At 37.2% G+C, this 13202-nt stretch overlaps 1 protein-coding gene across 2 annotated transcripts in view; it reads right to left on the reverse strand.

The window, feature by feature from the left end:
* Positions 1–10935, reverse strand: part of LOC144975508 (atrial natriuretic peptide receptor 1-like) — a gene marked incomplete at its 3' end in the record, with an annotated part of 115200 nt that extends 104265 nt beyond the window's left edge. The window contains 1 exon segment of one of the 2 annotated variants that reach the window (XM_078919672.1): positions 10002–10935. In XM_078919672.1, the coding sequence (XP_078775798.1) occupies positions 10002–10857 (856 nt within the window). 2 annotated transcript variants of the gene reach the window in all.
* Between the last annotated feature and the right edge of the window lie 2267 nt (positions 10936–13202).

Here is a 13202-nt window from a genome sequence, read left to right on the forward strand (position 1 = left end):
ATTTCTTTTACATTTTACACATATTTTCTTTCTTCAAAATTTTGTTAAGCACAAGACACATTTGACAATAAATAGAAAAGATGGTTGTATCACATCGAATTGCGACGATTATCATAAAGTTGGTATGGAAAGGGTTAAAATGGTGCAGTCCAAAAAAATAAAAGGATTTGAGCATTTGAACATTCCAGTATAACGATTTCAAACAAGGACAGATATCGAGTTGGAACGAGTGCGAGTTTGTGAGAGTCGGGATTTCAATAAATTTTAATGTTCAGATCAGCAGAGGTGAAAATACAACGATGATGATGTTTGAAAATAACATGAAATAATCAAATAATTCCTCTCACCTCTCGTGTATTTGGATAAATCCAAAAGCTTTCTTTCAAATTCGTACGGTTCTTGATCAAAGAGCTCAACGCGCTTCATATTCAAATCGGGGATGAAGTGTTCCTTGAGCACCAGGTAAATAGCTTCAATGGTCAGCCAGCAAGTTGAGGCCGCGTCGTTACGGGAGAAGAGAAGAAATCCAATGGACGTATAGTTGAACGTTTCCAAAACGGTTTGAAGAAACTCGCCGGTGTGTTTATACGCCCCTAAAACTCTGGTCAACAGTCTGTATTCTTCTTTGAGTCCAAACACGTTTACAAAAGCGCCGGCAGTAATTATTGGAATATCCCAGGAGCTGGAAAATCCGGCAATCGGCGCAATGGCGTAATCACAGGCCGGTCCCAGGAATACGTCAACAGATCGCGTCGTGTACAGATCAATGGCTTGTAACGGTCCGTCCGTCTCCGAGCATTTGGAATCTCTGTAGTCAAATTCAATTGTATAATTCCTAAGCAATTTGGAATTTTTGTGGATGGTGTCTCTTGCATACTCTACACCTGGTCGAATAAGCTGCATACGCCAAAGGAATGGACCGGCATAAGGCAATATGACGCCTATGCGAATGATTTTGTTCCGATGTCTCTCCCTTGCTGAGACAACGCACTGGGAATGGCTTTGCCCCACTTTTGAAGGAAGCAAACCGCCACTGGCAGTAATTACAGGACACATAAACTGACAACTGAGAAGAAACAGCAAAGATTTGATGGAAAGTCCATGGGACCGCATGGCTACAGCTAGAGGAAATTTCCCCCAGAACGATTCGCTTCCGATCCAGGAGGTCAGTCTGTCTAGAGAAACCTTTTAAGTAATCATCCTTCGTCTGGACCAGTCATTTAGTTTGTATATTGAGTCCCGTATTTCAAAAATCCGTCTCCGATCATAAATATCATTGTCTTTAATCACGACAGAATAAAAGTGTAAAAGATACCACGTGTTATTTCTCAAATCTACACTAAATTCTACCTTTATTCAAGAATAAATCATTAATAGATACATACTACTACAATTATAAAGTTGTTGTTTTAAAAAAAAAACATTTTCGATATCACTACTTTGTGCTATAGATATAAAAAAAATTAAAAATACCAGATGTGTAAATGGAAAAGCTTATTATGTATCAACTCGCATGCAACCGACATTGTCATTTGGTAACAGATTTTCTAACGTGTCATTACACGTGCAACCGTTACTTCAACTATCCGTGTAACGGTTACTTCAATACTCGTGTAACCGTTACTTCAACTATCCATCTAACGGTTTCTTCAACTATCCGTCTAACGGTTACTTCAACTATCCGTGTAACAGTAACAGTTACTTCAACTATCCGTGTAACGGTTACTTCAATACTCGTGTAACGGTTACTTCAATTATCCGTCTAACGGTTACTTCAACTATCCGTCTAACAGTTACTTCAACTATCCGTCTAACGGTTACGTCAACTATCCGTGTAACAGTAACAGTTACTTCAACTATCCGTCTAACGGTTACTTCAACTATCCGTGTAACAGTAACAGTTACTTCAACTATCCGTCTAACGGTTACTTCAACTATCCGTCTAACAGTTACTTCAACTATCCGTGCAACGGTTACTTCAATACTCGTGTAACGGTTATTTCAACTATCCATCTAACGGTTTCCTCAACTACACTGTAACAGTTACTTCAACTATCCGTCTAACGGTTACTTCAACTATCCATGTAACGGTTACTTCAACCACACGTGTAACGGTGACTTTACTCTATTTTGTAATCACGCGCCGCCGCTGCTTAGGGTGTCGTTGCAAAGACTGCTGCCGCTGTGCACCTCTCTCAACAGTTGAAGAGTTAATGATGACGTCATCCATGCAAGACAAACAATCACAACAACCAATAGTGACGACATGTAACGAGTAAACAACGAAGGGGAGAGCAACTGAAATGATGCACAAAAATAGTGTTTTGTTGTTAGCGAAAATAAAATATCCATAGAGATAACACAGAAAACGATCATGTCATACTTTGACAGATAATGGTGATGGTGATGATGATGATGATGATGATGATGATGATGATGATGATGATGATGATGATGATGATGATGATGATGATGATGATGAAGGTAATAATGAGGATGGTGATGTTAGATATAGTGATGGCAATGATGATGTTGGTAATACTGACGATGGTGATGATGATGATAATGACGATGATGATGGTGATGATGATGATGATGATGATGATGATGATGATGATGATGATGATGATGATGATGATGATGATGATGATGATGATGATGATGATGATGATGATGATAATGGTTAATGATAGGGATGGTGATGATGACGACGACGGTAATGATGATCAGGCTAGTGTGCAGGAGGAGAAGAGTGAAAACTCTCAAAGACTAATTCATTATTGTCGTTCTCTTAAACAAAACACGTTTCAAAGAATTTGGACCAAAAATCTCGCCCACCCACTAGCTATTGATTATGAAGAACTTCATCAGGTCAAAAACTCAAAGCTAAGACTGAACAGATATTAAAAATCCTCTGCATCACCTCACTCTTTGACTTGTTGACAAACTTCGACTAATAAACTAAAGTATAAAAAGGAACAAAAGTCTGATGTCATAAAACAGGTTCCAATCTAATGGGAAGTGTAAAATTACCTTTTTGGAGGACTAGATACACACCTTGTGTAATTGATCTTCTGGTTTCAAGGGGATGGCATGATATTTTCTAGTCTAAATTTATGATGGTCCTCAATAAAGATCAATTTTTAAAAACTTTTCTACGCCCTGTAATCCTGATAATATTCCAATACATTCTGCAATTAAAATAGTTACATCACTTCATTCAACATGTAACCTGTTCATTGTTCACTATTCACTCCGGAGGACTGGTTACACACTGTGCATGAATTTTGAACCGGTAGATAGGTTGGTGTGACTTCACGACTTCTCGACCCTATTCTGGCCAAAGTAAATAGAAACAAAAATATTTGGTCCTAGTTACCCAAGTCACGAAAACGATTCCTTTTACATAATATTGTGTTCGTTTATTTTGAAAGTTGTTTGTCTATTTTGGTCCCATAGTTTTAATTTCTTACAAGAAAACACTTTTCTGTAATCTCTCTCTAATCACTAGTGACTGGTGAACTGACTGGGAGGTCCTTGGCCATGAATGGAAAAGCTAATGAAGTGCATTAGTTGGAGGGGCGTGGGGGGGGGGGGCGGGAGGGGGAGGGGGCCGAATACAGTCCGTACTTACAACACGCACGCCTATGCTATTTTTACTCACAAGAAAGTGAAGATACCAAAGTTCGCCCCTTCAGAGATCGTACAACTTGTTGACATTTCAGCGGATCTATTTCCGGTTATATCACGTCATCCAACTGCCAAAAAATGTCACTTCACAATCTAAATGCGACACATCCAATCAATCCGGTACTAAATTTGGGAAGAACTTGGCGGTGAAAATCAAAAATTAAGCAAAAATTATTTATAGTTATAGATCCTATGAAGGATAATGAATTTATGAGTCTTACACTTTTGGTTTTTTTGAAATTCTGAACGTGTTCCCAATCGCTGCATAAGCCGTCATCTCTGAATAAAAGACATTTTCGAAAATACTCGCTGCATAAGCCGTCATCTCTGAATAAAAGACATTTTCGAAAATACTCGCTGCATAAGCCGTCATCTCTGAATAAAAGACATTTTCGAAAATACTCGCTGCATAAGCCGTCATCTCTGAATAAAAGACATTTTCGAAAATACTCGCTGCATAAGCCGTCATCTCTGAATAAAAGACATTTTCGAAAATACTCGCTGCATAAGCCGTCATCTCTGAATAAAAGACATTTTCGAAAATACTCGCTGCATAAGCCGTCATCTCTGAATAAAAGATATTTTCGAAAATACTCGCTGCATAAGCCGTCATCTCTGAATAAAAGACATTTTCGAAAATACTCGCTGCATAAGCCGTCATCTCTGAATAAAAGACATTTTCGAAAATACTCGCCGCATAAGCCGTCATCTCTGAATAAAAGACATTTTCGAAAATATACTCGCTGCATAAGCCGTCATCTCTGAATAAAAGACATTTTCGAAAATACTTAAACGATAATACTTACTTTACAACTCTAATAGTGAAATGTAACTTTTGATCATTTAAGGTCACAAATGGTTATTTGTAGACTTGATATCACTGCGCGTTACTATAATTTATCGGGAGGGATAGAATAATGCATTTATTAAATTGAAAAAAAAAAAAAAACTGCGGGTAAAAGAAATAAATTTTGCAACGTTCATCATTTGGATTTCAAAACTTGATCTTTCTTTTACTGGTTCATCCCCAATGATGCTGTACAGTGAAAAAAAGAACACACACACACACACACACACACACACATTTTTAAAATGTTGGCCAAAATAAATTTAGTTCTTCAGACATTTGATCGATAAAAATGAATTTCACGTTTTCAACACATCTCAAACTTTGGACCTCACGAAGTCGCGAGTTTAAAAGATTTTTGGAAATAATAATAATAATAATAATAATAATGGTATAGATTTATAGTGCGCCAAACATCCCTTCATCAGGAGGGCTCTGGGCGCATAACATAGATTAACTTAATCATGAAGCCCTAACACAGTACACGAACAACGTTAATTATACACATAATCAAAAGAAAGCCTGTCGGAATAAGAATGTCTTCAATCGACGCTTGAATTCCTCTAGTGAAGACGAAGAACGTATCTCTAGTGGTAGTAAAGTCCACAACCTTGGACCAGAATGCTGAAAGGCGCGTTCACCAGCCTTCACTCGACAGCGGGGTGTTTTCAGTTTGAGGTCGTTCGTTGATCGAAGCGATCGCTGTGGGTTATACCTTTCAACGCGGTTTGAGAGATATGCTGGTGACGAGCCCTCCAGGCATTTGAAAACGATAGTTGAAGATTTATATTTAATCCGCTGGTCCACTGGCAGCCAATGCAGCTGCTGTAGTAATTCGGGAGCTGCAGTTTTTCTGTCTTTCTGTAGTACAACGCGGGCTGCCATGTTCTGTATTTTCTGGAGTTTGTTTATTTTGTCCTTTGTGAGACCAACAAACAGTGCATTGCAGTAGTCCATTTTCGGGAATATCAAAGATGTTACCAATTTGTTGCAAGTTTCCCTATTAATAAATGGTCTGATTGTTCTGATATTTCTTAGAATGCAGATAGCAGATATATCATAAAATATGATTTTATTGATTGATATGTTTGAAGTATGATGTTGGACAAGATTTCAGTAAATGAGTTGTTCTTTTTTCCAGTGTGACAGTCTCTTAATCTATAATCCACAGTTGTGTTATGAAAATAAATGCGGAAAAATTAGGGAGCAGGCACTGATGTAAGATAAAGAGAGGAAAAAAGTGTTTGTCACCGTTTATTCAGATCTTTATGGAAAGAAAAGGATGTCAGATGACAAACGTGTTGTAAACTTTTTAAGTGGATGTGATCAATACAGTTCAAGAAAAAATTGGAGATTACAGAAATATCTGAAGATACGAAGAGATAATATATAGAGCAATAGAGTGGAAATAAATTTAATTGGCTGGTTTGGTAAGAAAGAGATTGCATCGACTATAGCATTCTCAAGGTAAAAGGAAGAAAATGGGCATTTGTTTTATTTGAAGTCTATCGTCCTGAAACGGTATGATGCTGGGATAAGCGATGTACTCATAGGGTATCTTATAGATAAAATTGTCATATACGTGACCAATCGTCTCGAAACGGTACCAAATCGGGACGATAGAGACGGAAAAATATATTTTATAGTGTAAAATATGTAGCTTGGATCAATAATATAATTTGTATTGAAAACTATAGATAAATTTTCTTTTAAAGTTAAAAACTAAAGTCACATACTTTGTTCATTTCTTCCGTAAAACCTATTTTTAGCATCTGGTCACCACGACGATATTTCGAACATCATAAAGGGCATTGAATATCCAAACCCATGGAAATACGCTGGAAATGTTGTTTTCAGTAAATCTGCTACGTCACATAAAGTAAAGCAACTAATAAACTTAGAAACGAAGTCAACGCTTTCAACCAATCTATAGGGTATGAGATTAGCGGAAGAGTAGCGTCCCTTGATTGGACGTCACCCATAGTCTGTGAGGTCACCGGCGGAAAAGTTATTAGAGAGAGAACGTCAGGTTGGTTGTGCGCATGCGTCTCTCGTCCTCGTTCCCTATTGGAAACATTAAAATAATCAGAGAAAATTTGAAGTTTCAAAACACTCAGGGGATTGTTCTATCATCACAAATTTATTTCCTGTTTCAGTCACTTATTAAATGGGGGGAAAAGTTTGGAGTTTTCTCTGAATTATGAGAATGGGACTTATCAGTTTATTTATTGATATATTTGGTTATGTCATACAATTTGATGAGGGTTTTAGCAGGACGATAAGGCAGGACAGACGGGTGTAAAACACGATATGAGATTTATCTGACCCAATGGCGGCTTTTTATCTTGTTATACAAGTTGTAATTTATATATATATATATATATATATATATATATATATATATATATATATATATATATATATATATATATATATTCTGCATATTGTGAATAACGCATTTTAAATATTTGCACCAGAAAACTCGTCCTTAATTTATCGATCGATTCAAATGGTCCAAATCCTGTCCAAATCTCTAAACCCCAGGAACTCCTGAGTCCTACGATTGGCAGTTTTTCACGGGGATCAATGTCAGTTAAGTTCATCGATATATTAAAGCTCAATTTTCTGGCCAGTGTGTAAAATTATGTGATTTATATACATTGTTATAGATTACCTCGGCTATGCCTATCTATGTGTGTATTTGTTATGACATTTGTCTATATCCCTGTACAATTCTATACATTTGGATTTAACGTTTACAAAGCATACAACATCATCATCATCATCATCATCATCATCATCATCATCATCATCATCATCATCATCATCATCATCATAATCATCATCATCGTCATCTTCTTCTTTTTCTTCTTCTTTCTTCTTCTTCTTCTTCTTCTTCTTCTTCTTCTTCTTCTTCTTCTTCTTCTTTTTCTTCTTCTTATTCTTCTTCTTCTTTTTCTCCTTCTCCTTCTCCTTCTTCTTCTTCTTCTTCTTCTTCTTCTTCTTCTTCTTCTTCTTCTTCTTCTTCTTCTTCTTCTTCTTCTTCTTCTTCTTCTTCTTCTTTTTCTTCTTCTTATTCTTCTTCTTCTTTTTCTCCTTCTCCTTCTCCTTCTTCTTCTTCTTCTTCTTCTTCTTCTTCTTCTTCTTCTTCTTCTTCTTCTTCTTCTTCTTCTTCTTCTTCTTCTTCTTCTTCTTTTCTCCTCCTCCTCCTCCTTCTCCATCCTCTTCCTTTCTTCAAGCAAACCAACCGACTCAGACAGACCTAGCATTATTATGGACATACATAATATCCAAAAGACAAAAATCGCAAGACGAAATGAAATGGTACTTCCAAACGCTACGTCTTTGTTCAACACTAATGTTTGGACGCCCGAGTACTTATATCGTCCAAGTTCTGTCTTTGTTATCTCGAACTCTCTTCTGAACACATGTTTGCTTTTCTATTTTGGACTCATTTTCTGATGGTCTTCATTGTGCCGCACTCACTCTGAAGAAACAAATCACGTTTTATTAATTTAGGCCTAAAAACTCTTCCTTCAGTAAATTATATCGATAGATTAAACTAACTCTCATCTTGTCGAAATCTCGCAAACCTGGGGGACTTTACGGTGGACTTTCAGGAAGTTCAAGGTTTGAAAGATTTTTTGTCATGATGTGGGTCAATTTAATCGAATGATATTTGAAGTAAGATTTTTTGGGCCAAAATTTTCAGAAATTTGTTTATTGAATCAAAGTAGGGCAGTGTATTATATTAGATCGTTTCTACGGAATGGGGGAATGGGCTTTTAGAGATGTACATACCCTACGTTAACAACTGCTCCATTTCCATCATGGTGGTAAACATATTTTAAGATGTCAAATTAATCCGAAGGTCTGAGGTACGATCCTCTATCGAGGTTACTGATTTTCTTTTCTTTTTTAACGGTTTTTTTCTTGTATTTTTCTTTATTGCTTTGTCTGGCACCTAGTACCTTCCAAACACACTTATTCAGTTTTTTAAAAGATCTTTTAGCTTATTGATTGTCTCAGACTTTAGTGAGAACTTCGATTTTGTGTTATTTTATCAACGATTAAGTTGCATGGTCTTGAATCACAGCGATATTAGTGTTCTGATTTTAATAGTGCAACGTTTATCAGCACTTTTAGAACAACTAGGTAACCGCTCATTGGTACTAAAAAAAAAAGACATATAATTATCTAATTTATGGGGGCATCAAGGCTCAGCGGTACGGTTTTTGCTTTGTACCCAAAAGGCACCGATTTTGAATACCAGCAGCTGCGCTGTGTGATCTTGAGCAAATCACCTCTCCCTAACTCAATTTACGGCGCTGCACTGTGGCTGACGCCTGCGTTTTTCCAGTCGTCCTTTGGATTAAACACTAAAGAAAAATTTCCGCTATGGGATGAAAAATGAATAAAGGGGGTTTAATTTTTGTAATTTTAGTTTTTCGGTTGTTGGGAATTATTGTTTTCGCTACGATTAAATGGAAAACTGGCATTTCAAAAACCAATCACAGAACAGAACGCAACACTTTCTAAATTCTCAGATATGTTGAAGTTGATGTCAATTCTTCTCTTTATTCATATTGTCAGTCTGTACCGGTAATGCCACATTTTGACGATTCCACAGACTTAAGCATTTTTCTTTCACTAGAAAATTGAGACTATTGGATGGCCTCAGAGTTGACGAGATGAAAGATGATTAATCAGCGTCCGCCCTTGACTGGGGAACCACAGACTTTGATTGCGTTCATACACTTTATTAACAAAATCATTTTGTTTTGGTTCTTATTCATTCTCAAAGGTGTGTCTGCCAAGCAAATAACGTTTTAATGTTTTAAAAATAGTGTTAAAAATCATGTTAAAAAAAATAGCAGGCATATAATTTGTCTCATAAAAATGAATATCATGACTGAGTAAAAGCAATGGCAGTGAAATACCAAGACAGTCGGTGAAAGGGTGAAGTGAGTTAAAAGATTGAATAGAAAATCTAAAAGATGAATAGAACAAATCACATAATATGATATTGATTTAAACGTTGGGCGGGCCATGATGACCTTATTATAATTCGACCCCATCCCATAAATAAATAGAAATTCCTAACCACATCAAACAATTTGTGACGTCAAGCATGAAATATCGCTAAAACCAGACAGACAGCAAGTGGTGTCAAGAAATTATCTTAAAGTGTTTTTCGATCTGAAATATTGACATTCAAATTGTACGAGGAATAGCATAAATGAATTCTTATACTTGTATGTTTTGGAATCCGAACGTTATATATTTCTATCGGGCAATGACAATAACTGCGTAGCGATATGAAAACATGTCCGTTCTTCAAAAACACAAAAGTTCAAGAACTCCTCGCTCGTCCCAACTGATTGTCAAACTAAAAAAACGTTCAGAGTACAACACATAAAGCAGGACATGGAATGAAAGCCTCAGCTATTTTTCTCCAACATACCTCGGCATTTCTGGGACAGCATCTTCAAGTTCTTCTCAAAATTCAGTGGTGGACGATTCTCGTCAAAGAACTCCACGTCCTTCAGCTCCAAATCTGGCATCAGCCGACTTTTCAAAACCAAAAACAACGCCTCTACCCTAAACCAACACTCTGACTTCCCTTTGCTCTCGTCTTCATTGGTGTGGAGCATCATGCCCACTGTCTTGTACTGGAATTTCTGAAGAACGGTAAACACAAACTCTCCAGCTTTCCTGTAATCGCCCATGACGCGGGTCAACAATTTATACATGGTCTTCTCGCCCAGACTGTTTACTAAGGCGCCGGCTGTGAGAATGGGAATTTCCCAAGCGTATGAAAACCGTGCAATGGGAGCCACGGCGTATTCACACGCCGGGCCGACGAAAACGTCAACGGATTTTGTCGTGTACATATCGATAGCTTCCAAAGGACCTATGACCTCAGAGCATTTGGAGTCTCTGTACTCGAACTCTATGGAGTAATTCCGAAGCATGTCCGTTTCTTGTAAGATGTAATCCCTAGCGTGTTCCACTGCAGGTCGCACTTTGTTCATCCTCCATTCATACGGTCCGCTGACCGGAAGAATGACCCCTAGACGGATGATTTTATTCCGGTGTCGTTCCACGGCCGACGATGGACATTTGAAGACACGCCGGCTGGACACGACGAGAGGTCTGGAGGTCAAGGCTCGGGGTTTTCTAGGACTCCGTGTGGAAATTGTCGTTGGAGAAACAACCGTTGTTTTGGTTCTGGTTGAACCGCTATTTAATCCAAACGCCGTAACAGCCAGAAGTATGGACAAGAATATCCGAGAGGAAATTGTTATCCGAAGTAACATGGTGAATAATTTCTTTCTAGGTCATAGTAAAAGCACGAATGAATGTAGCTTTGCCTGACTTCATTAAAATATATTAAAAATAATCCTTATGATTTTGAAGAGTTTGTAAGGGATAAATACCCATTAACTCTCTCCTTACCGATCATTTTCAGTACTTTCCCAAAATGGTAGGATTATCCAGCAGAAAAATTGATTTTTAAAACTCAAACAATCTCTCTACAAAACAATTTTATGTTCTTATTGATTAAACAAAAATCGTTGTGATGTACAAGATAAATCTGAATAAGAAGTAATGTATATATTGTGTCGTTACAAATGTGACGATTTTGCTGTAGGTGGTATGGAAAGGGTTAACAAAAATACAAAATAGGGCAAAATAAAAGAGGGGAAATAATCTCCGACAAAACAAAAAGAAAGAAAAGAAACAGAAATGGAAATAATTTTTTAAACAAAATCATAAAACAATTTTGATAAAGAACTGAATAAACTGCGACCACCGACACTTCCTCTTTGTTTTTTTTTTCATATATAAACTATTGGCTGAATAGACGCATGGATCTGAAACGTCGTCACACCATTCTTTTGATCCTTTATGAAAGCCATTATATTAACGTATATTTCAATCATCAACAATTCCCAACAGTAGAACAGAATACCTGTATGATTACTCGTATCTAAAAAAAACAAACACAAACACTAAAACCGTTGTTCAAAAATAATAAAAAAAATATATACATATTTTTAAATAACAAAATACCAAACACGGAACATTTCGGAATCAAAACCTTTCGTCAGTCAATAACAAAACAAAAACAACTATTTAACGTTAATACAAATTAAATCCAGTCAGAAAGCATAAAAAACAACTCTTGGCAAGTCTAACTTATAGGCTAAACGACAACTGGAATAATATTATGTCCAAGATTTCACACAGTCCGTCAAGCAACAACAACAACAACAACAACAACAACAACAACAACCCACCGCCCCATTAAAACCAAAACGTTCATGGAGAAGAATAAGAAGATAAGGCAACTGTTTTCTAATTCACCATACCGGATCTTCCAATAAACACACAGACATTTTATTTTTTTCTCAAAGGACAACGAATTTGTGACATATCGCCTGAAAACGGTATTATGCCGAGGTCAACCACATAACTTGTAAAACCTTTAAAAAACTTGAGCTTTTGTATAGCGGAATATTTACTAAACGTGGCCAAATCGATTGACAAAGGGTCGCTGACCAACAGTAGTAACACTTAACATAATAATATAAGAGATGACATACCGGCTGTAAGGCAATATTATAATTTTTCGGACAGAGACGACGCTGCTATCGGACATGTACTCATTTTACACCTGAGTAAGGTGAGGGAATGAGAATAGATAGTAATTTCCAAAGACTCAGTCATGCGCCGTTCGGGGCCCGAGCCCAGGACCTTTCTATCGAAAGGCAAGTGTCCTACCACTAGACCAGATAGCCGCACAACCATTTTTATTTCAAATGACAAGAAATATCAGATTTTTTTGTCTTTCAGTTTCAGTTACAATACATCCAGTATCCCCAATAGATAAAATGAAGATGACGTCACCCAGGGCTTTGTTATTGGGTTTTTTGTGGGGTTTTTTTGCCATCTACGTTTATGAGTAATTCTCACTAATCTGTATGAACCAGACTATAAACGTTCATGATTACACATAATTGTATGTGTTGGTCCGTTATACTTCCGGATGGCAATGTTGTGAGCTTCTTTGCCAAGCGCATACTATCTATATAAAATTGTATCCAAGTGTTAGATCGTTCACGAAAGAAGCAACGAACCCGGCTCTTTGACATTGTTTTTAGTCAGCCATTTTTATGATGAGCTGTCACTAAATTCTACTAATCAGACTATAAACGTTCAAGGTTACACACAGTTGTGTGTGTGTGTGTGTGTGTGTGTGTGTTGGTATGTTAAATCCGGCTGGCGAATGTTGTGAGCATTTTTGGCTAAACTCAAAACATCAATCAATATATTAATCTAATTCACTGTCGCTGGACCCACACCCTGACATAAAACCGTTCTGATGTTGTGGGATACATTTATCGCAAGCTCTGAATCCACAAGTGACATTTTCATATGACTCGTTGTCAAAGATCACCCAACATATCTTTGGGGCCACGGGCAATAACTTTCTAATAAAAGCTTATCATGGATGGTACTTCAGTCTGACACTAAACCATAAATCTTTGATGAAAACTTATTGTGTAGTCTGTTGATAAGCACGTACCAAGGCGGTTTTGTGGTTTAGTTGTATGGCAGTCGCCCCTTCGGATCGGAAGGTCCTGGGTTTGAATCTCGT

The sequence above is a fragment of the Berghia stephanieae genome, chromosome 6 (assembly GCF_034508935.2).
Source record: "Berghia stephanieae isolate SIO BIC M18660-M18661 chromosome 6, UCSD_Bste_1.3, whole genome shotgun sequence".
Taxonomy (NCBI): domain Eukaryota; kingdom Metazoa; phylum Mollusca; class Gastropoda; order Nudibranchia; family Aeolidiidae; genus Berghia; species Berghia stephanieae.